Source organism: Antechinus flavipes, chromosome 5, assembly GCF_016432865.1.
Source record: "Antechinus flavipes isolate AdamAnt ecotype Samford, QLD, Australia chromosome 5, AdamAnt_v2, whole genome shotgun sequence".
Taxonomy (NCBI): domain Eukaryota; kingdom Metazoa; phylum Chordata; class Mammalia; order Dasyuromorphia; family Dasyuridae; genus Antechinus; species Antechinus flavipes.
In genome coordinates this window covers 279,704,635-279,728,756 of record NC_067402.1, presented here as the reverse complement: position 1 = coordinate 279,728,756, position 24,122 = coordinate 279,704,635, and the positions used below count along the sequence as shown (strand labels likewise).

Here is a 24,122-nt window from a genome sequence, read left to right as displayed (position 1 = left end):
AAAGGTGCCTTCAGAAGGAAGAGAGCTGCGTTAGCTCAGGTTGTACCTGGACCTTTTCCTCCCCATGTGACTCCATAGATGGGCAATGAGATCCTTAAAGTGCAAAATCCCAGTCAGGTCAATGTGCATAGTTGGGACACGAATGTTTTATTTTAAAGGAGGAAAATGATGGCGCCTGATCCATCCAGGTATCGGATGAACACACTAATCCCAGCCTGGGGGAGGAGCAAGGGTTAAGGGGAGGGAATCCAAAACGATGTAAGAACCAAAGGGAAGAGAAGAAACTTATTCAAAACTAAGAACGTGGGTACAGAGGCGCACACTCACTGATTTCTGCCTGATGTGTGAGGGTGTGCTGCCCTCTTGTGGGGATCCAACTGCACCGGGGCCAGTTACAGAACCCGGGCCAGAGGGACACAGCGGTGAGATGCCTCTGCCCCGAGGTCCAACAGCACCCCCGGCTCCTCGGACCGCACCGGGCCCTGCGCCTTGCTCGGCTGCCACGTCCTGCGCACCAGTACTTCGCTTGGTCCTCGGTGCCAGGACTCCGGCCGGGGCTGCAGGTCAGGGCTGCTCTCTCCAAGGGTCTCCCCTTTCAGACTGCCTGCCGAGGGAGCCCTCCCTCCAGTTTTGCCCCATCAGGACATCCTTTCCTGTGTGTGACATAATGCCCACATAATACAGCTTGAGTACTTCCTTGTTCTCTCCAAGTGGAAAAAGACAGGAAAGACAATCCCGATATTCATTCCCAAATAATGACGCCTCATAGTCTCTGAGCACTGAATTTTTGACAGACTAAATATTTTAGTCCCAGTTTTGCTGTGACCAAAGAAATGGCTTCAAGTGCTTTCCTCAGGTAGCATCTGAGCAAGGATTCTTAATCTGTCGCAGACCCTTTTGGAAGAAGTCTATCGATTTTTCAAAATTCTTTTAAACACTTAAGATAAAATACATACAATTAACAAAAGAAACCAGTTATATTATATTGTAAAATTTACCAAAAGGTTAAAATAAAAAAAAAATCCAAATCCAGACATCAGATTAAGAAAGCCAAGTTAAGTCAAACTAAGCAAATTTCAGGAAGAAATTTCCTTTTGCTACTTTTCAACACACAGGCAGCCTTCTGAATCAAGGACGGACACATAGGACAAGGGGCCAGTGCTTCTCCACCCCAAGAAGCAGCCCCTCTCCCAAACCACCTCTAACTAATGGCCAGCTCAGGGAACATCTCCTTTCTTTGACTTCCTTTCTTCCCTCTCTGGAGGATCAGTTGCACAGAACCCATGCCATCCCCAGCCCCCCTTTCTCTCACCATTCACAGTTCAGTTACTTCCACCTCAGGCATTCTCTTTTTCCCATATAGGCAAATCCCTCTTAATCCGCTCCCTTTATTCTCTCTGTCTTCCTTTCTTTGTTCCATTTGTGAGCCAAAAAATAACCTTAATTGTGGCTGATAAAAGCGAGAGTAGTGTTAGTGATACACAAGTACCAAGGGAAAGGAGAGCCACAAATTTCAAAATGAAATCAGAGATAGGAACTGGTGCAATCAACCTCCAGAGCCCTTGACCCAGGATTCTAATTGAGAAGCCCAACTTCTATCTCTGCTTCTTTTCAGCTGCTCCTCCCACGAGAGTGTTCAAGGAGCCCATCTTCATGTCTTTTCTCTTTCTCTCCCTCCTTATTTAATTGGTCGTATCTTCAAATCCTCCTCCCCTGCCATCCTGGTATGGAGGCGCCCTGGGTTCAGAGGCAAGGCCACAAAGCCTGAACTCTGGCAGGTGCTTCCAAGGAGACTGCTGAGAAAGAAGCATCCCAAAGAAGGGAATATTAATATGCCAAGGGGATATTAGGACCAGGTGTGACGCTCAGCACGAGGGGATGAAGCCTTTGGTCAAAGCATTTCACAAAACATCATCTCCAAGGGCGGAGGGTTTCAGTTCTGCAGCACACTGGCCACACAGGCCAAATCCCAGATCTTTTGAGCAGCCTTGTTTTCTCGTTTGTGTTTGAAATCAGAAACGTTCAGTGCTCTTTTTCAGCTACATCACAAATCTATCAACGCAAGCACCTATAAAGCTCAAGGATTGGGGGTAGGGAGAGACCTGACACCATGTATTTATAAGGCACAGACAACAGGAGGAAGCTGCAGGAAAGGGTCCTGGCTTCACAGCCCAACTGTGAACCTCTTTAAGCTTCAGTTTCCTTCTCAGACAACATAAAGCTTCTCGACCTTATTGGGGCATCACAAGGAAAGCTTCTGACACCCTTTGCTCGTCTCTCAGAGAGGCTTCTCATCCAGGACCTCCCCACAGCACTAACCCACGGACCCCATTGCCATCCCACCCAGAAGTCCTCCTTCTTGCTGACGTTCGCTGCCGCCCTGCCCACAGCCACAGCAGAAGAGGCTGCCCCGCCTTGGCTGCACCAAGGACCCTGCCTGGCCCGGGTCTGCGAGGAGGGAGCACTGGGGAGGCTTCCGGTCAGACAGTCTCTACCCTACCTTAAAGATGATCACGATGGGGATGTCTTCAGACAAGGTGTTGTGTCTCAGGTAAAACCGCCCCTGCTTCACAGCAATGTTGGTCCTGCTCTTCTTCTCGTGGGTTGAACTGCAAGGAAACTCAGGTTATTTAAAAAGCACTCACACGCAGCAGAAACCATGGCGGCAGGGGTCGCCATCGGGCCTTGCGAGGCCGGGAGGTGACTGACTCAGAATTCCGGGGCTTTAGGACCGGAGCCTGCTGAAAACCTGAAGGCGCTCCTTTTTGGGGGGACCGGGGAGATTTTAGAAAACCTGATTATTGATCAGAGGAGGGACTTGATGCCTGACCAACTGCAGGACTTAATCTCTGGGCCTCAGAGCTGTGACCTTTCAGCCTTGTCTCAATGAATATTCTATGCTAGCTTTTGTCACTATACACCATTCAAGAAATACGGCTTATATCTACACTAAACACGGGTACTATAACTAAATAATCTCAATGAAGGATCGCCAACATTTCCTAGAAAATGGGGGGCCTCAACAGACTGCTTACCTGGTAACGGAGGCCCCCACCGTGCCTTTTCTGTCAGCTTCCACGATGATTCTGTTTTTCGATAACTGCTCTTGAATGAGAATGACCTTCTCGACTCCTTTGACGATGAAGTAACCACCTGCTCCAAAAAGAAAAGGCCGACCCTCCTGAGTCCTCCTTGCCCCGTCCCGACCACAGAGGCCGGGCACTCGTCTCCTGGCTTATCTGGGGGCCAGATCGGGTGTCCCCGACACCTCATCAGTGGCAGCAGCCTGGCACACCACCGCGGCCCAGCAGAGGCCACTGAGGGCTGGGCAAGCTCTGCCAGTCCGGGCACCTCCTTGGACTCACCCCCTCCCTTTAAGATTTTTGTGCTAGAAGAGTAAATAAATATTGGGCCAATCTTCAAAATACTTCGTGGATGTGTTTAATATAAGCCAATGTATGACATATGGGATAAGATAATTCATGGTAAGCTGCAAAGCTCCAGGTTTGAGGTTCTTTCAGAACATATTTTGCTCTTTTTCTAAAGTGGGAGAACATTCATACCCTTGCAAATCGTCAAAAATGACAAAAAGCAAGAATGGTCAACACTGGAAGAGTTTGAAAAGATAGACACACTGACATTGTTGGTGAAGCTGCAGACCAGTACAACTATTTTGGAAAGCAATTTAGAATTATGCAAATTAAATGACTAAAACATCAAGGCCCTCTGATCCACAGATTCCATTGGACACATACATCAAGGAAGGCACTGATACCAAACTATGTGTAACAGCACTTATGATAGCAAAAAATGTTAACAAAATAGATGCCCATCAACTGGGGCATGGCTAAGCAGATTGAGATTTAGGAATGGAATGGAATGTTTCAGCAAAAAAGTATAGAAAGATCTCCACAAATTAATGCAGAAATGAAGTAAGCAGAACCAAGAAAATGACAGACACGACTACAACAATATAAACAGAACGAACTCTTTCTCTCTCTCTTACACACACACACATACACACACAAAATTAACAGCAATGTTGCAAAATTATAAAAAATAAGCATGCTCCAAAACAGAGGGATGGGAAGATATTTCCTTCCAACCCCTTTGCAGAGGCAGGAGTCAACAATTGCTGCACTTATTTTCAGACTTCTCTGACATGAATTAGTCTGTTAATTTTTTTCCTCTTTCTTTAAAAAAATTTCTTATTTTTAAAAACTACTCTTTGTTATGTGAAGTGGAGATGTTATAAAAACAAAAGATATAAATAAAAGTCACAATAGAAAATGGGAATAACAAAGGTAAAAGCAAAAAAAACAAACAAACAAACAAAAAAAAAAAACCAACGGGAAGAAAACGTACCTGGATCTAAGGGGCATTCATTGAGTTTGGCAAACTCAGCTGGCGTTTTCCCTGTAAGGACACAGTTTGAGCTCCGAAGCATAATGGGCATTCTGTTTTCAGAAAAGATAAGAGTGTTGAGTCCCATGTGGAGTATTTACAAAATATAACAATTCTCAAAGAAAAATAACCACATAAGCACTGAGAGTAAATAAAAAACTCAATCTCTTAAACAACTTCTAAATCATTTCTCAAAAACTCCACAACGCCCAATGCTCAGCAACAACACAGAAATGAAAATCTTCACTCTTCATTCTAATCCATAATACAATTTGCTCTCTTCAGAACAGTATGTCAGATCACTCAATGTTTTTTGAAATATTGTGATTAAATATTTATTGCAATATCCTGAAAGAGGCCCAGAATATTTGTCAAAGTCTTCAGCTAAAGTGAGCAGAGCTTCCATCTTAATTCTATTTTCTCATTATTCTGGATGCTGTGGGGATATGGGGAAGGGAATATCCACATAAGCACGAAGTATCATCCACAAAGAAACCATGAACCTGCCTACTGAAAAGAAGATTCTTTGCACAAAGACAGACCAGATTAAAAAACAAATAAAATAATCCAAAATTCTCTTTTGTTATTCATTCCCTGATGAACATAGGAATATGGGTTTTTTTGTTTTATAATAACTTTTTATTGACAGAATCCATGCCAGGGTATTTTTTTTTTCCCAACATTATCCCTTGCACTCGGTTCTGTTCCGATTTTTCTCCTCCCTCCCTCCACCCCCTCTCCTAGATGGCAAGCAGTCCTATATATGTTAAATATGTCACAGTGTATCCTAGATACACTATATGTTTGCAGAACTGAACAGTTCTCTTGTTGCACAGGGAGAATTGGATTCAGAAGGTATAAATAACCCGGGAAGAAAAACAAAAATGCAAACAGTTTACGTTCATTTCAACATGGGAATATGTTTAACAGAATCATCTAAGCCATGGTTCTGGTCTGGGAAAACCACCACTGAACTCAACCCCATCTCAGGATGCTTTTCATAGCATGTAGACAGGCCCAATTTGGGGTACAGCTGCTCTCACTTGCTGACACTACAGCCAAGAAGCCAGGACTGCTAGGAACATTTTCTTGTCCTTGCATCATATATCAAAAAATGGTCCCATAAACTGCTTGGGTCAAACTGACCACCTCCCACATACATGATCATGGAACATCAAACGTTGCCAGGAAATGCCTTTTGTCCAGGGGCATCATCAAGGGTTTCATGTGTGCCTGAAGAACAGATCAACCTACAGCAGCTCTTGGACAAGCACATATTAAGTGCAAACTATGTTCAGTATTGAAGGAGGTAAAGTCCCTATTTCAAGGAGATCAGTCAGACACATAGACCAAAAGGCAAAGCAGCAGCTCTCTCACCACACTGGCCCCTAACCTTCCCATCCCAATGGTCTCTGCTGGCTTTTTGCAAACAAATCTACTCTCTTCTCCTTGTTTTCAAAATGTATCACCAATGGCAAGGGGCATAGTCACACAAAAAGACAGACATGCACCAGGCATAGCAGAGCTCTCATGCTGGCTTCAAAAGGACTTCCCTACCCAAGCTAAGGCTATTTCTTTTAGTCCCTGCTCCTTTCCCCTGTCTGTAAAATGGAGTGGAGAACAAGGAAAATTTAACTCTTCCTTCTCAGGGTAATTATCTGTAAATCCCCCTGCCAAAGCACTGGAGGAGAAACCAGGAAGGTCTGCCTGAGAACCTGGCATGCCATGATCCAAACTGATTCTTTCCTATTTCCACTAATATCCTACAGAAAAATGCCTCGATTTTCCTACCTTGAGGAAGGAACTTAAAAAAAAAAATCATGGGAGTGGTTAGATGTTGTCATGGATAGAGCACCAGCCCTGAAATCAGAAGGACCTGAGTTCAAATCTGGTCTCAGATATACCATCCTGGGCAAGTCCCTTAATCCCAATTGCCTCAGCAAAAATAATAATAATAATAATGGTGGTGGTGACTAGAGTTACCTATCAAAGTAACTACCTGATTTTTAAATAACGTCACTTCAGGCACACTTGAGGTTCCTTGACAATTAAGAACAACTTCTGGAGAGTAAAGAAAAGCTTTAAAGTAATAAAATATACAGTAACCTTTTAGCAAGAAGGCTAGCCTTAGGAAATCTTCTCTCAAGGCTTGTGTTACCTGGCTAATGCCAAGGACAGGTCAGAATAAAGACTCTTTGTTAAGTTTATATTTGTCATTTCAAATTGACCGCTCCAGGAAATAAAATACACGCACACATGCACACAAAGACAGACACACACACATTTTTCTCACCTGCCAATGGGTAAAGCATTCCGAATAATCCTTTGGCTGCCCCGGGTATACTCAATATCCACGGTAATGGGAGCCGAGTACGTCATGTCTCGCAAACGGCACTGCAACACAAAGTCAGAGTCCTGTGCTACAGCCTCTCGGTGAAGGAAAGGCCTGATGCTTGTGGCATCTCGTCCCCCACGCCTCTCTTCAAGAAGGGAACTCCCATTTCACTGGCATCAATCCCACGCTAACCCATCCTCCTGCTGCCTCATTCTCTCCCTGACCCTGCCTGACCAAAGCCAGTGAATGTTGTCTGTGCTGCACACCTGGGGACCGGGCAGTCCAATAAGGGAGCAGAACACCAGAATCTTGACAGGTTTCCCTTGCAACGCTCTTTAGCATCACCAAATCTAGCAAAGATTACTTTTGCACCAATTGAATTCACGGAAAATGATTCGTTTAGCAATGCTGGAAAAAAGCAGGACTGCCGAGAGGCTGAGTGATCAGGAACTGAATCATGGGACAACAGAGAGAAAGAAGTCATCCTAGTGAACAGGATCTATAGGCTTACAGTCATGTTATACAGACTAAGCTAAGTTCTGAATATGATGATCAATAAACAAGCCTGTCTGTTTCATAAAGCTGAGCATCCCATGTCCTTGGAACAGATGCAGACTCAGCTTTCTGCAAATACTCCAAGCCACAGGGCTCTGTCTCTGAACTCTGCATGAAATTAGTCCATGCCCAAAAAGTAGGCCGTAAAGCACTCTGTTTCACGTGCTTTCATTGTTTCCCTAATGAGATTATTAGAGAGAACAGGACAGCGTTCTCTGTGCCTTTGCCTGAATTAGAATGTACCAGCAAAGTACTCCAACACAGGAGAGAGAAAAACAGTCGGTGACAGCTCTGAGCATGTTTTTAAGTCCATTTTACAACCTAAAATCTTTGCCTTAAATGTGCTCCTAGTTAGCTGCTCGTGCTACTTGGTTCCATAAATGTTACAATCTAACTCCCTTTGGCTGTTTAATAGGATGCTCAATATCTCGTCCCTTTGCCATGTAGTTTAACTTTTCCTGACCAAAACCAGAAATGAGGACACTAAGTCATTTTTGTTCTGATGCACCTCACAACCACTAGGTGGAGAACTTTCCGGGAAAGAAGAGGATCTGTCCCCATCCAACAACCATTTTAAAGCTACTGACTTAGCTTTCTCACCCCTAAAGGAGGAAGTCAAATCAGTCTAATCCATCACCACCGGCCACAAGAAACTGAAGAAAGTCAAATCAGGCAGCAAGACTCCATGACTTCTCAAGGGTCTATTTAGTTCAATAATGAGATACATGAGAATCGGAAAAACCACCGAAAAAAATCTGCAGGAGATTCTGTACAATGTTAATTCCTTGAAGCTTTTCCATAGGAAACAGTTCGGTTCCAGTGCAAGAACCAACATGTGAGGCAGCGTGGCTGTAGAGATTCATGGACTAGCTGGGCTGACGGGAGAAAGGGGTGCAGACGTGGCTGTGTGCTGGGCCTCTGCAGTGGGAGGGCCAGCCTGGGAAGGAGGCAGGGGTTGAGTCTGGAGGCCCTTGCCAGTGGTACCTTGCTGCTACCAGGGAAGCTTCTGAACCGCAACTGGCCAGGCTAAATCAGGTATCTGCATCAAGCTCGGCGTTAATGTGGGGAGCCCCCAGAACGGCACCGGGTCACCTAATTAGGGAGCAAACCACCCCAGGTCGGCAAGCACCTCTGTGTCCACCAGTGGTGGGATGTTGCCCCATGGGTAGTCCCTGCATTCCCAGGCTGGGCAAGATGAGAGGACCCAATTTTAAAAGGGGAAAGATTAGAAAAATCACCAGAGTTAGAAGTCAGGAGACATGAAACAAACACATCCTAGCTATGTGACCCCAGTGACTTTGCTTTCAAATACAACAAAAATCATCCAAGTATTTTGTTAATTATTATCACACACAAAGGCGGGCTAGGATTCTAGGATGACAAGAATGGCAGCCCACAAAGCAAAAGCTTAGAATTGGGGATTCCAACATTGCGTGTTCACAGGGTAGCACGCAGTAAAGGGCAGCAGACAGGCTTGAGCCAGGTTACGGGGTCAGCAGCAAGAGGCTGAGAAATGGGGGCCTCCCCAGAGGCTTCCTACTAGGGAGGTAACCCTCAATCCCATTCCACAAACATCTGGAGGAGGCATCTGGCAGCCCCAGACCCAAGGCCTCCAGAGAAAGGGATCACAGGACCACAGACTGAGTCCTGAGAGGGTCCAGAAGTCACTTAACTCAAGGCCCAGGGCCCCGGGCAGCTGAGGAGCTGCCCCAAGTTCAGTAAATCAGGGAGCGAGGCGCTGAATGTAGGGCCTCTGGCTTCACATGGTGCTAGACAAGACGGACCAGGAGGGAGAGGCCAGAGGCAGGAGTTCTCCGAGGAGGTGCACAAAGTAACCGGGGGGAGAGGAGACCCCAACAGCGGAAACATGCAAAAGCTAAGGAGAGACACCTCCGAAAAGCAGCACCAAAGGCACAGGAGCTTCCCCCTCAGTCTCTCCCTGGCTCATCGAGCCCAGTGCCAGCACTTGGCCCACACTCAATTACAGAATTTGCTGAACTGACCGAGTAACTCTCCAGAAACAGAGGAAGGAAAAGAGTCAGAAAAGGCATGGGACTCGGGAGGAAGGCGATGGCAATGCCGACAGAACCGGGGCAGGAGTGAGAGACCAGGAGGGAAGATGAGGTGGCCCTAAGGCAGCAGGGACCCGGGCCGGAGCTCGGGTAAAAGACCAGGGACAAAACTGAGGCCTGAAATGAGGAGGTGAGATCCACTCACTGCACCACAAAGGAGAGTGTGGTGGCCCTTCCAGTCAGGAAATAGAATTAGGAAGGAAAGCAGGAAAAAAGGAGGGAGGCCAGCCAGGGGAGAAAGCAAGAGAAGATTTCAGAAATGAGGAGGCAGATGGTGGGTCAAATGCCAGAGAGCCATAGAGGGAACACACACACTGCATGATGGGCCCAATGACCCCCCATCTATCACCTAAAGCTCTGAGGGAGCCCAGTCTCCTCCCAAAGCTCAGTGTGGACACAAGCACCAGAGGCCGGGCAGGACAGCAGAATGGCCCAGAGAGCCCACCACTAACTAGCTGAGGGATCCCAAAAGTCACGTAGCTTTTCTGAGTTCTTTCATCTACAAAGGAAGGAACCAATGAGGGCTCTACCCACTTACCAAGGTTGCTGTGCCAAGTTTAACCACTTAATTTATGCCAAGGTCAGCATCAGTTCATAGTGTGAGATGTGCAAGCGCATGGCGAACAGCCCCCAAATCACGAGTCAGAGGAAAGGGAAGACCTGGGTGTGCTGAATAGGGAGAAAAGGCTCTCCTGGAGAGGGGCCCATGCTGGGCCCTCCTCACTGCAGAGGCAGCAGCGTGCAGGGCGGGGAAAGCACCAGACTGGCTCAGGAGACCCGACATTTTATGATTTGGTTGACCTTGATCTAATCAATCAGTTTCTTTGCACTTCTATTCTCCCATCAATAAAATGAGGGAAATGATGTTTGCCAAGTACTTTACAAACCTAAAGCCACTATATGAATTATTGTCATCATCCTCATTTTGGTATGGAAAATGATACACAAAGAAAAAAAGCATAACTCTAGAAGGGGACATTGAAACAAAGAAGTTAATTTTGTTACTACCTTGTGACAATTTATTGTCTCAGTTTCCTCATCTGTAAAATGAACTGGAAAAGGAAATGACAAACCCCTTTGGTATCTTTACCAAGAACACCAAAATGGGGACATAGAGAATCAGAAGTGACTGGAACAGCTGGACGCCGAGCCAATGACAGGTAACACACATATTTTTCAAACGAGAGGCAATATGGAACAGAGCATGAAGAGCTGGCCTCCAGGTCGGGAAGACCAGGCTGCAGGTCCTGCTTTGCACATGTACCAGTTCTGGGGCCCTGAGCAAGTGGCTCATCTCAGCGCCTCAGACAAATCTGAGTGACCATTAATGTGCAGTTTTACACTGGCCAAAGTTCCTCACTAGCAGCTCCCCACACCTAAGAAATCACAGGCCTAGCTCTTTCCCCTCCAAAAAAACCTTTAAATAAACAACATTCATTGATTCGATTCCACATATGATTAATTTGGTTTTGTCTTCTGTCAAACAAAATTTGAATTTGTATTGCAGATAAGGTTATCCTACAAAAATGTGGGGGGATATCTGTAATTAAAAAGAAAAGTAGCTCTAAAAATCATATTTCCCAATTACCTCATGGGGGGAGACAGGCCTTGTCACATTAAAGCTTTCTTCAACATCAGGGAGGCCCACGTAGATGTTAAGATATCTGAAAAGCAAAATAAATCCAAGGTCAATTCTATCTATTTTGTATGTGAAAAACCAACAGTCTATCTTCACCCAAAATACCAGAGTCAATATATATTGGCTGTTAAAGTTTGAAATCTAAAGGGATAGCTTCAATCTGACATTCTCTTATTTGAACAAACATGTAAATAAACATATACTCAATAAACACTTGATAGTTTCTATTAAGTGTAACACACTGTTCTGGGGGAGAAGAGAGAAAAGTGGGAAAGAAGAAGACATAGGTTCCTGTCTTTGAAGCATGTCACCATTTATCTACAGCAGGGGTGGGGAATCTTTTTTCTGCCAAAAGCCATTTGGATATTTACATCATCATTCACCAGCCACACAAAATTATCAACTTAAAGAACTCAAGTGCAGTGGGAGGTTACCGTACGCAGCTTTCAGCTCTTCATCACCGGGGATTGCCTTAGCAAATAATTTCATGAACCTTATACGGTTCCCAGGACTGGATGTTCCCACCCCTGATCTATAAGGCACATTATCAAGGTGTTACTCCTGAACAAATATACAACTTCCTAAAAAATATGGCAAGTAGAAGTGATGCACTAGGATGATCAGCCCAAGAAAACGAATTTATATTACATACTTACTAGACATTCTACTGGACACTGGACTAACCCGTTAGTTTCAAAGACCAAGCAAACACAGGAAGCAAATAGTAATTCTCCTCTCTGAATAGAGTTTAGTTCAAGAACTTTTAAATCAATTATTGATATCAAGCCAAATAAAAAGTTGAGAGAAGATGTGGGGGAGGGGCAATGTTTTTTAGCGGTTAGCCTAATGTATTTCATAACAACTGTGTTTCTGAAAAGAACAGAGTCTGTACAAAAGAGCAAACCTCTCCTTACTTTAAGTACCACATGGGGTCAGCATCACTGGTGACCTTTTCGTTGGCTTTCATGATCTTCTTTATCTACAGGCAAGACAGAAAGAAGGAAAGAAATCTCAGTCTTGCAGGTAACTCTCCCTGCCCGAGTCTGGGCCCCAGAGAGCACACTCACCTCTACATTGATGAAATAATTGAAGGAGTCAATGTGTTGCTTCACGAGGCCTTTCACCTACAGGGATCAGAAAGAAGCCCCAAGATCAGCACCAAAAGAACAAAATCTGCAACTGGTGTCACACTTACCTCAAGACAAAGCTTTTGGGAAAGCTGCACATCCTGCTTAGAAACAACCCTTCATCCTGACCAAAGCCAGAACTCACCCAGCTGAGAGCAATGCAATAGCCAAGAAGAGCTGGTGCTGGTCTGGGCCTGGCCAAGGACCCCTTCCCCTAGTCTCCTCTCTAACTCCATTCTCTATTTTCCAGGCCACCATACACAACACAATCCGATTACTATGACAAAAACCTCAACCAGCACACATCCCTCCCAGCTCAAAGACATTCTTAAATTTCTGGAACCCAAGACACTAAACCACCTGGCCCCCGTTTGTGCCTTAATCTGTCTATCACTGCTCCCCTAGCAGGCCTCCCCAGCCTCCCACTAGAAGTCTCTGAGAGAAGCAGCCTGAGAACTCAGGAAGGCCTAGCACTGCTTCGGCATCCCCTCAGGAGCAGCAGACACTCCGCATCCCCTGCCTGCCTTCCTCCTGGGCCGCTGTTACCGAGAGAGACAAGAAAGGCACTAGGCCTCCTCCACAGCACCCTGGGCCGACAGAAGTGCCATCAGCACCTGCCCAGAAATTACTGCTGTATCGACACCCGGCATCACAAAGCACTAAGCAGATGGTGACAGCGTAATCTCTGGCTAGATTCCTCATAACTTCTCTGGCTCCAACTCAAATGGAACAGTCTTGTATATATCTGCCTTTTCCCCAAACCTCTACTTACCTAATTCTACTCCTATTTCCAGGTCTAAATCTCAATCCTTCAGATTTTCCTCAAAAACCCCACTCAAATATATTGCTCCTCCTCTAAATCTGTGAGGCACTCATTACTTCTAGTTCTCATTTGGCCTTTGGAATATATAGCCTAAGCTATTTTGACATATGAGGTCTGCCTCCCAGAATGGCCCCTTGTGTCCCCACTGCTCAGCAACAGGCATCACACACAGCAGTTGTCAAAAAATGCCAAAGAAAAGGAAAATCAAATGGACTTTTTTTCACATAAGAACACGAAAACGAATATTAAATGTGTAACACTGACCTTTAGAAATGCTGGAAGCAGCCTCCATTTTTCCTGTGAACCAAAACAATAAGAATTAAGGTTTGCATAAAATATGCTAATAAGCAAAGATTTTTAGCCACTGTTATTATAATTAAGAATAACTGAACAAGGCCAACACTTTTAAAGTAACAACAGTCATAGCCTTCTCCTTCAACATTGTCACAGAAGGGAGATGTACCTGATGGACTTTCCCCCAAAATGTGAAACTTATTCCTTCAAGCACCAAAACTATATTCATTTTAACTGTTTTTATGAAAATTATTTTTAAATGTATTATATACTTGCCTGCTTTTTTAGAAGAGAATGAATCTATTTTACCTTTTTCCTGATGACTCAGGATAACTGTCATAATAATAATTGTCAGGATAATTCCATGCCATGAAGTGATGCTCTCAGGAGCTGGTGAAGTACACAGGTCTGTTTGGTCCCATACTCTCTGTGCCCCTGCTACTCCCCACTGTCCTGTTTTTAGGGTTCTTCAGGCTTCCTTAGTAAGCTGAGTGCTGTGACTTCTTGCTGCCTATTCTCACCAGCCTTTAGCTCCCTGTTCTGTCAGCTTCTGACAGCGGCCAGAAGCTGGGAAACCAGATCATTTGGTTTAGGGAAATGAGTCAAGAAAGCAACAGGACCTAAAGTACATAGATGAAATCTGTATTGAAGGTAGTACATTTTTAAAGGTATCTTTAAAAGTTATCTCAAAGAAAGGAAGTCATTAGAAAAATGGGGAAAAGACACAAATAGTATTAGTGCCAAAGAGGTGACTGTAAGACTGTTATAGGCCAGAACTCTGAATTTCAAACAAGGCTTCTTACAAGGTGCTCAGTGGAACTGATAGAGACAATGGTTATTTAGCATGGTGCTTAAAAGTTCTCTAGTTCAGTACATGTACTTAGTACTTACTATAGTTCTACAAGAGTCACACCTTTGTAAGAGACCATAGAAGCTCAGCCAAATTCAGCCAGAATCAGAACTAGGGAAAACAGAGAAGTGGTGGCAGGCTCTCCTCCTTTGCTTCTCCACTGAAACCAAGATCCAGAAGGTCTCCAAAAAACGAGCTCAAGTAAAGGAGATAAGACTTTGAAGGAGACAATAAAGGATTTAGACTTTAACCCCTGGCTGTACTCGTGTGGTGATTATTGAACTGAACAGAAGGGTGCTCCCAGAGACCCCAAGAACACCTCAACAGAAAACATTATATTTTAGAGAGAACATTACATAAGGCTTTGACAATTACCAACCAATATGTTTCCTTTCTCCTTTCTGTGCAATTTTTATAAGAACAGTCTAAATATGTATTCAGAGCATCCTTGAAGAAATATGAGAGAATAAATAGGCTTTTGCAAATTATCTTCTACAGTAGTCCATGTCTACAATAATATCACTCATTTAATCAATAAACATAATATACCTATGATATGAAAAGCACTGTGCTAAGTGCTGAGGATGCAAAAAGAGGCAAAAAGAGTCCCTGCCCTCAAAAAGCTCACATTCTAAAGGAAGGTAAAGAGTAAACAATTACTTGCAAACAGACTATATAGGACAAACTATAAGTCATTAAGAGATGGAAGGTACTAGAAATAAGAGAGACTGGAAAAGGCTTCCTATAAAAAATGAGATTTTGATTGGGACTTAGAAAAAGCCAGGAAAGCTCTTCTTTTCATCTTTGCCACTTGGCAGATTTATTCAATGATCCTCTTAGTATTGATATCAAACAAGTATAATATAGGGAGACACAGGCTTGCTAAAAATGATCATCTTGGTCATTGAGAATGCTGGCTTCATCATTGATGTCAATGACTCTTCTGATACCCTGTCATTCCACTTAATCGACCCTCCTTCCCTCTTTATTAAACCTTCCTCAAACTGAGGAGTTGAACAAGTTGATATGGCTTACCTAGAGTTTAGGAAAACATCAGACAACACATCTCTTTTTAGAACAGAAAAGATATAAGCTATAAAAGGTGTTAGGTGGATTCAAAACTGAGTGAATGGGCAGACTTGGAATGGTGACTTAGAAAGTACTCTGTTACAGAGGCTCTCCTACCTCTCTCTAACTGGGGCTCAGGCAAGGTCTATTTAATTTATATCATTATCACTGAAATGAGTCCTTATCCTCCCCCCAAAAAAAAAGTAATGTCAAGAACATGACTTGATTCATTGCTTTGTATCCCTATGACCAGAATGCTCAGTAACCAATGTGAGACATTAGAAGTACAAGAAGAAAAAGGCACTAGACAGTTTGTTGAAAACATATCAGGGTTTAAAAAAAATATATTGGGGTTTAGTGTATCGAAAGTTTATTATGTGCTCCAAAAACTTTTTTTTATTAAAGCAAATCTCAGTAATCCTACCAAGAGCCTACCCAACAGCCACAGACCATACACTGTCCCTTCTCCATTGGCTGTCCAACTATTTTAGGCAAGCAGACCCCAACTATGCCTTGTAAACCAATTCTGTGAGCACATCCTTGTTTTTGTATTTGGAAGCAGGTAGGTGGGTCGAGATGGGCCTGGAGTCAGAAGATCTGAGTTCAAATGTGTTCTCAGATACTTAACTATAGCTATGTGACTGAACAAATCACTGAACTTTCCTCCTCTGTAAAATGGGGATAATAACAGCACTACCTCCTAACACTGTTTTAAGATTCAAAGGTGCTATTTGTAAAGTGCCTAGTGGCACTTCATAAGTGTCTTAAAAAATGCTATTTTATTCATTCATTCTCAAGTAGTACTACCTTAAAGTTACACAGACAAACTAGGGCTGTGACTAAATGGATCAAATATTCTGGTGACACATGGGTCCAATGTGATTCAATCAGCAAGGGGACATTAGCTCAAAGGAGTGGAGAGTCTAGGAAATTGTAAAAAATGTAGAAGAGTGAGATCTCCTTGGTCACACTCTAAATCGAATTCCCTACATAAGAATACCCCAAACCTGAGGAAGTTAAGTAGACAAAAAATTCTGCACCACCCACCTCAAGTTCCCCCCCCCTTATACACTTCACCTATAGGTTATTTATGTATCACATCTCCCTACTCAGCGGCTAGATGATACAGTGGAGAGAGCCTACGAATTAGGAAAACAACAGATTCAAAAAGTCCTTCTGTCATGAGGGGTTCGGTTTTAAATCATTTAAGCTCTCCGTTTCCTTTAAGCTGCAAGGAATGGGGCCAGCCTGCAATAATAATAGGAGCTTTCTCACCCGGGAGTTTCCATAAAAGTGAAATCTAAGTTGAGGTTAACTAAACTTTGTCTCTCTCCCACCACCTAATATGTTAAATTAACAGTTACTGACATACTCGGAGCCCAAAGGTCAATAGAATGGGTTTCCTGTTGGGGGCAAAGGAAGGCGGCTAAAACTCGGGGAGGCTAAATGATAAAGAAGCAAGCAGAGAAAGCAGAATTTTTCTTTCTATTCTCTATCAGGAAGAAAGTAGTTCGGGCTGGGAAGCACAAAAAGGCAACTGTGCGGGAACTGCGGCAGCCATCACACGAAGCAGGACGAGGCTCCCTAACAGGTCCCCAAAACTGAGTCGGGACTGACAGCCCCGGGAAGAAACCTCGTGCGCCAAGGTCGGCGCATGCGCATCCGGAGCCCCACCGCCCGGAGGGGGCGGAGCGGAGAGCTCGGAGCATGCGCCGTAGGCTTCGGAACACCGTCCCAGCTACATTCCCAGATTAGTCTGGGTGCCCGAGGAGGGAACGCCCCCAAACAACGCTCCCGTCCCGGCGCCTTCGTTCACTCACCTCTACAGTGGGAATGGGAGCGACCACTTCCTCCGGAGTCAAGTTCCCGAACTCCTCGGTTAGAACTTCCATGGCTCTGTCTCGCCGCCGTTACTCCCACCTCCTCAGCTACACATCCGCGGCCCCAAGAGCAGCGGCGGCAGACGGACCGCTACTAGCGTGAACACCCGGCGGTGCGGCGCCCAAACCCTTCCCCCGGGTAGTGCACCACACCCAATGGCGGAAAGGTTCCGCCTGCTTTTTAGTAACCCTATGGCTTCACCGGCAAGACCCGGATGTGCCTCTGGCGAAGCCCCTCCTCCTGACAGAGTCTCGAGCCCCGCCCATCCTGGGGAGCTCGTGCGTTGGGGGAGGGGGAAGGAATCATCCACGTGGCGGCTGGAGGCTGAGCTGGGTTATTGCGGCTCCTTTTCCAGAATAATTTAGAGAAAAGAATAAAGTGTCTTTTTAGGCCTCCACGAGGCCTAGACTTCTCACCGTTCTCACAGCTATTAGCCCCCTATATGCATAATATAGTGGGTAGAGCCCTGGACCTGGAGTTCGAGGTTCTGGGTTCAAATTCCACCTCGGGGCGTCTCTGGACGGGGCACTTTTAAAAATGTTCATATATATATACAATGTATCCACATATGCAACAATGTATCTGTAAAGTATGAGTACAGATGCAGAAGTTGCATGTGTATTGTATATGTCTAATACTTGTAAAATAGGTGATCTAGGTGTGAATGTAATATACATGATTGCATATTTTGTAATAAAAGGTATAATATATGTAAGATGTATGTACATTCGCTATGATGTATGTGGCCAGTAGATGTAAGCTAGGTCTGTACCTAAATATTTGTGTAAGCTAATATTTAATGTAATATGGGCTTATTTTATGACCATTCATGTGTTTTATTAAAACATGTTTTATGATAGACTGTGATTGTGTATATAACATCCATAATATGTGTAAAATATGTTATATTGTGTATTTGATACATGTATATAGTAGATGTAAATTGTATTCTGTGGTAAATGCATGACATGGAGGAGATGTGTGTATGTAACATCCAGAATTTGCATAAAATATGTTATATTTGTATTTAATATAATGTATTTAGTAGAGATAAGTTGTATGCCTGTGTTATGTGCATGACACGGATGAGATTGTATATAACATGTGTGTTCATGTAGCAATATGTGAGGTAGAATAAATATAACTTAGGTGTATGTATATCATGTGTGTATATTACATATATAACACACATCTATATGTATTCATATATAATATCTATCTGGGCTTCATTTTCCCCATCTGCAAATGAAGGCATCATATTCTATCACCTCTGAGTTACCTTTTGGCTAACTAAGATCCCTTGGAGGCAAAGTGGCAGATAAGATAGATTTGAGTTGGAATTTAGTTTCACATTCATAATGACTCCGATCCTGGGCAAGTCACTTAGCCAAATTTTCTCCAATTGTAAAATGGAGGTAATAATGGCACCCACTCACCACAAGCCTGATATACAATTAATTTATTGTGCTGTGCTCTCTTAAGTATCGTTTTGAAGATGTTTAGAAAAGCAGTTCTTCAAAGGGGAGACAGGAAATCCCATCAGAATCACTTCTCCATCCAAAATGATTAAGAGTATCTTTCATCCATGGCCTCCATTTTGGGAGCCCTTGATCTTCTCTCCCAGCATCCTCAGAGTTTGCCTTGTACTTTCTGTCACAATCTGCCTTTCTAAATATCCTGATCAACTCAGTCATTCATTGCCAAGAAGAGACGACTGATAGATCCAACCAATATTTAGTAAGGACTCTTCAGTTTCCTACTGGAGTCTACAGAAAGACTAATAATTACTCTCTGGGATATTTGGATATAAACAGAGCATGCCATTGGGGTGAACAACCTTGAATATGGCATTTTAAGGATCAGTGAGCATCTGGGAATGTTTTTCACTAAGAAATCCTACCAAGGAGGGCACGAAGTACCAAACGTTGAATCTAAGTGGGAAAAACTGAGTTCGTCTCCCTCTCTTAGAAAAAGCCTTTTGTTTAAAAAGAATTTTGGATGCCTCAAGAATTTCCTGGAACTTTCCTGTGCTTTTTGGCTCCCTTCCACTGAGCCCAAACTTCCTGAAAAGTTTCCCATCAAGCCTTCAAATCTCAACATCCACTTACTACAGAAATTCCCAGAACATCTGCAGATGTCCCAGAATCTAGGTTCCCTGTGGAGACATGTTAAAGGGGTCCCTGTGAAATCTTGTCAGCATTATGAGTCTCAGGTTTAATTAATTCATCGAGAACAAGTACTCGTGAAGGACTAAGGGCTAAGCACTGGGCGGGGAGCACATGGAAAGGCAAAGACAGTGGTTTTCGTATTCAATTGTTTTGGTACAACTCTCTGTGATTGCTTTGGGAGTTTTCTACAGTGGTTTGCCATTTTACAGATGAGGAAACTGAGGTAGACAGGGTGAAGAGCTTTGCTTAGGATTATCCAGCCAGTAAGTGTCTGAGGCCAGATTTGAATTCAGAAAGATGACATCTTAATAACTAAGTCCATGAAGATGCCAATCAAGTGCCACCTTCCCCAAGAAATCTTCCCTGATTTCTATTTTCTTTCCCCATCAAAAAGTATTTCCTTTCTCTTTTCTTCCAAGCATTGGATAATAGATACAAAAGTCGAAAGGACTATTAGAAATCATCTGGCCCAGCTCATTCACTTTATAGATGTGCAAACTGAGGCACAGATTGTATTGTGGGAAAGGAATCCAACTCTCTCATTTTGCAGATGTGGAAACTGAGGCCCAGAACATCAAAGTGACTTGTCAAACACCGGCCCTTTGGTTTCAAAACTATTTACCTAATCGGCTATCTAGCATTTTTTAATGGACGAAAGAGAACCAAGGAAAATTCAGAGAAGACACTGATAGTAAGACTGCTTTGAAACTACATAATGAATTTACAACTTTAGATTGTAAGTTCATTCCAAGTCACCATATTTTCATCCTTTGTCCTTGTATCATCATCTAGCATAGTCAAGTGTTTAATAAGGGATTGATGGGATGCATTAAAGAACCAAGTTGCATGTAATTGAGATTTAAAGTTTCATATACAACCATCCTTTCTTCTGTTCTCTTTTGAATAAGGAAGTGTCCACAATTATTGACATTTGTCAAGTACTATATATATTTAAGAACAGCAGAAGAACCTGGTGGGCTACGACAGGAAGGTGATGTCCTGATTAAACATGACTTAAAATCCCTAAGGATATAAAGTATTTCACATGTCTCTAAACAAACAACAACAATAATAACAACAAAAAACACCAAAGAAATGGACACACCGGTTATTTTTTAAGTCAATGCTTTAATATTTAACTGAAAAAAAACCCAACATATTTTGCCAGCTTGCATGGAACAAGTTTTTGCCAAAATTTTCACAAACAGAATTTAAGCATTACATTAAAATATTAGTTTTACATTTAATAAACCTTGCATAGCAAAACGTGACCTTGTTAAGAAACTCTAAAATGCAAGCCAACGTTTAAGCAACGTTAGGATGAAAGGCATCCAGGAAGATGGGGACTGAGACACCTTAGTCAATGCAAGTTGCCTTAATCCAGAGACAAATTCATTTTGCCACTTTTAAAAAATAAAATGCCCTTTATTTAAATGTAATTTATTTTAAAAGTGTAAATTGTTTTTCCTTGCGATATAAATTAAGTGCATAAAAGAATCACAACTGGATTCAAATTTTATGGTAAAAACATGCTCTGCTTTTATCTCCCTGTTTTAAACAGGATGGTCACTTACTGGAAGAGATAAAATATGATTTACTGGATCCATCCCCTCGGAGCCCTTAATGTGGGCAGGGCAAAGAACGGGACAGAGAATACAAGAAACACCGAGTTCTATTCAGCACCTTACTGAATGGAAGCTATACCAGGAAGAGAGGAAGGGCACAGTACCTCGCTGTGTCCGTGAAGAGAGTTCCATTTGGACAACTGCCCACATGAAGATGGCGTACAATTTTAATTGGTCATTCAGGGAGAAAAGTTAAGTAAATATGCTCAGATTTGGGCATATAAAAATCAGAGATATCTCATTTATCCTGCCATTTTCTTTAAATTTCACTATCATAAAGCAGTTATATCCCCAAATAGAGGAGGATATTTTGGAGGGACAGGGGGATAGCAGTGATGGTGGTGGAGAAGATAGATAAAAAGACTTGAGAAGGGGAGGAAGTAACATGATAACTAAAGACCTCCCTTCTCACACACAGACAATCCCCTAAGCTACAAAAGAGTATGTATTCAATCACGTTAACTGGTGCTCCATGGAGTCCAAGAAAATCACCCATCAAGAAATGGTTTTGTACAAGATGAGTGATTCCCCCAGGAGACCCATCCTAATGCTGGTGCATTATCCCTGATTCTCAGTGAAGACCAATGCAGAATTCTTTAACATGCAGTTGTCTTTAAAAACCAAAGGTCCACGAGGGCCCAGCTTCTCAAAGTATTCTGAATCTTGAATGATACAAATAAGAGGCATAATGTAGATTAATAGATATCAAGGTTAAATGATACAGAAGCTCAAGTTCATTTTTTTTTCTCTTTTCAGATGTAAATTTCACACACACATACACACACACACCAAAAAAAAAAAAAAAAAAAAACACAAAAAAAAAAACCATGGTTTGCTGCTTGGCAACATCCCAGATCATCACCTGGGATTATACAGTTCCTTTCCCTCTTTCTTTTATTGTCCCAAGCAAACCCAATTTCCGGCAATCCAAAGCTACCTTTAAAAGGCAACTTCTCTTCCATTTTTTTCCATCTGATTTGCTGAGATCTGCAAGGAGCCTCTTAGCCACAGCTCAGATCGCAGAGAAGGTTGACTTCTTGCAGATTTTTCCACTGGTTGCACGTAGAGAAGATGAATCCTCCAGCATAAAATTTCTTAGAAGTGATTAGTTTTCAAACAAGCTACACCCTAGTGGTCTTTCGATGACGTCAAAACAACATGGCTTTCAAAGATTTCCAATCGGATACAAATACTGACAGCTGGCAATGTAAAAAGTGACTTGATACTCGTCAAGTCAGTCCTTCCAGGTAAGTGCTCAGATCCCAGGGAAGGGGGAAATCCTATGGAAACTTCTCTTACCTATTAAAAATTAAAAAAGAATCGTGTGTTTCAGCTGCAATTGTGTTGACTTACTTCATTTTGCCAGTATGTTTAATGAGAGGGATTTCTACATCCCGTTAGTGAAGGCCCTCACCAATCTCGACCTGGAACCCTCTCACAAATTGTGCCAAAATAAAAATCAGACTCTGTAAGGGACAAGTTAGGAGCGATAACGCCTGGTCTGAGAATCTAGGTAATGAAGACTGATATTAATGCTATTAGGATCACGGATCGTGGAAACCTTAACAAAAATATCACATTCAGGTGATAGAATCCATTATAAATTGCTTCCTGTCCTTCAGAAGTCTCTCTTGAAAAAAAAAATCATGGTTTCCTTCCAATAAGTTTTCAAAGAGAGACAGAATGTTGGGGGGCAAGGTGTGCGACAGGCATATGCCCTGTAACTAGCAGGAAAGGAGTTATAGATTCTAGGTAACCCCAAAACACAGACAGGGGTACAGGGAATATGCCGCAGTCCTTGTAATGCATATTCAGGGAAAGGATCGAGGGCCGATGACTTTGTGGCCAGTCTTCTTTCCAACTCCAGCTCGCTACTACTAGTTGCTGGGAGAGTCAGTGTCTGCCGTTCGGCCTCCTTCCTCCAGGAACAGGAGTTTTCGGAGAATATTTGCATAAAAGGGTCCGTAAACTTGTTTATTAAGGTTTACAATGTTCGCATATTGAGAGCCCAGAGTCTCCAGCTCAGACTGGATAACATTGAGACCCCCGGGTATGGGGGGCATGCATTTCTGATGGCTTGGAAGACCGAGAAGACTCTTCATATACAGATGAATTCGTTTATCTGGAAAAAAAAAAAGAAAGAAAAAATGCAAAAAAGCTTTATGACTGAGGGAAGCAATCTTAAACTTCTTAAACTTTTTCTACTGGCAACCCTTTTCACCCGAGAAATTTTGACATGGACCCTTCTATAGGAAGATAAAATAGGTTTATAAAACAATCATTTATTGATAATAAATCATAATTTTATAAGCTATACATCAGTTACGAGACCCTGTATGGGCTTGCAACCACAGTTTAAGAAGCTGGAACTTATAGGACCATGGATCTAGAACTGGGCAGGACTTTAAAATCATCAAGCTCAACCCCATCATTTACAGATGAAGGTCAAAAAGGTCGAGAAGTGAGTGAATGGCAGACTGGATCTGAAACTAGTTCCTCACACTCAATCCAATGCTCATCCTACAATCTCATAAATCCTGCTTTTCACATTAATTAAACAGGCACCAACTACAATCAAGAACTGGGCAAAGTCACAGAAACACACACATACTGTGCCCTTAAGAAGATGAAATGTGTATAGGATCATCAAGCCTTTATTAAGTACCTACTGTATATTATACATATATGTATATGTATATATCAAGTGTCAGGAGTGGGGATAGAAATCTGCCCTTGAAGGAACTTAATGCTACAAACCCCTTTTTTTGCATTTATTTCCCCTAAACTTGAATGTACAGAGAGTGGGGCTGAGCAGTTGTTCAGAGGAGAGAAGCCTGAGGCTACTCCAAGTCCACCATCTAGCTGGATTTGACAGGAAAAGAGATCTGCTTGTGGGGCTCAATGGGAAATCCAAGATCACAGAATAAGGGAGACAACAGTTTTCTCTTGGCACTTGAAGAGCAGAACAACGGGACATTAAACACCCCACAAATAGCAATGTCTCAGAGCTTCTTCAATTCTCTCCAAAGTGGACAAAAAGACCCCTTTAGGGAACTTTAGCATTTTCTACATCCTAAAGAGCTATGATTTCACTGGTATAAGAATGGCTTCTATTGATACTAATCTGCAAAATGTCTATGCCCTTATAATAATGGTAACTAGTAATAATATAATGGCAGGGGTAGTGATAATGTAATGTAGAGATGCACACTTAAAGTAACTTCAAGTCATATTATTTCAATCAATCAAAGGCATTTAACTAGTTACATTTAATCAATTTA

The 24,122-nt window shown here is 42.9% G+C and overlaps 2 protein-coding genes across 4 annotated transcripts in view; both read right to left on the bottom strand.

Moving 5' to 3' along the window:
* POLR3B (RNA polymerase III subunit B) overlaps nt 1–18,171 on the bottom strand; it is a 124,301-nt gene extending 106,130 nt beyond the window's left edge. Inside the window, exons 1-9 of the mRNA XM_051961465.1 lie at nt 16,988–18,171; nt 13,220–13,252; nt 12,073–12,129; nt 11,920–11,984; nt 10,955–11,030; nt 6,698–6,798; nt 4,366–4,457; nt 3,036–3,153; nt 2,501–2,609 (exon numbers count right to left, since the gene is read on the bottom strand). Coding sequence (XP_051817425.1) covers nt 2,501–2,609; nt 3,036–3,153; nt 4,366–4,457; nt 6,698–6,798; nt 10,955–11,030; nt 11,920–11,984; nt 12,073–12,129; nt 13,220–13,252; nt 16,988–17,059 — 723 coding nt within the window. The 5' untranslated portion in view covers nt 17,060–18,171. The remainder of the gene's footprint in view (nt 1–2,500; nt 2,610–3,035; nt 3,154–4,365; nt 4,458–6,697; nt 6,799–10,954; nt 11,031–11,919; nt 11,985–12,072; nt 12,130–13,219; nt 13,253–16,987) is intronic.
* A 2,153-nt stretch (nt 18,172–20,324) lies between these two features.
* Nucleotides 20,325–24,122, bottom strand: part of TCP11L2 (t-complex 11 like 2) — a 62,193-nt gene continuing 58,395 nt past the window's right edge. For all 3 annotated transcript variants that reach the window (XM_051961463.1, XM_051961464.1, XM_051961462.1), the window contains one exon: nt 20,325–22,963. In XM_051961463.1, the coding sequence (XP_051817423.1) occupies nt 22,719–22,963 (245 nt within the window). In that variant the 3' untranslated portion in view covers nt 20,325–22,718. The remainder of the gene's footprint in view (nt 22,964–24,122) is intronic.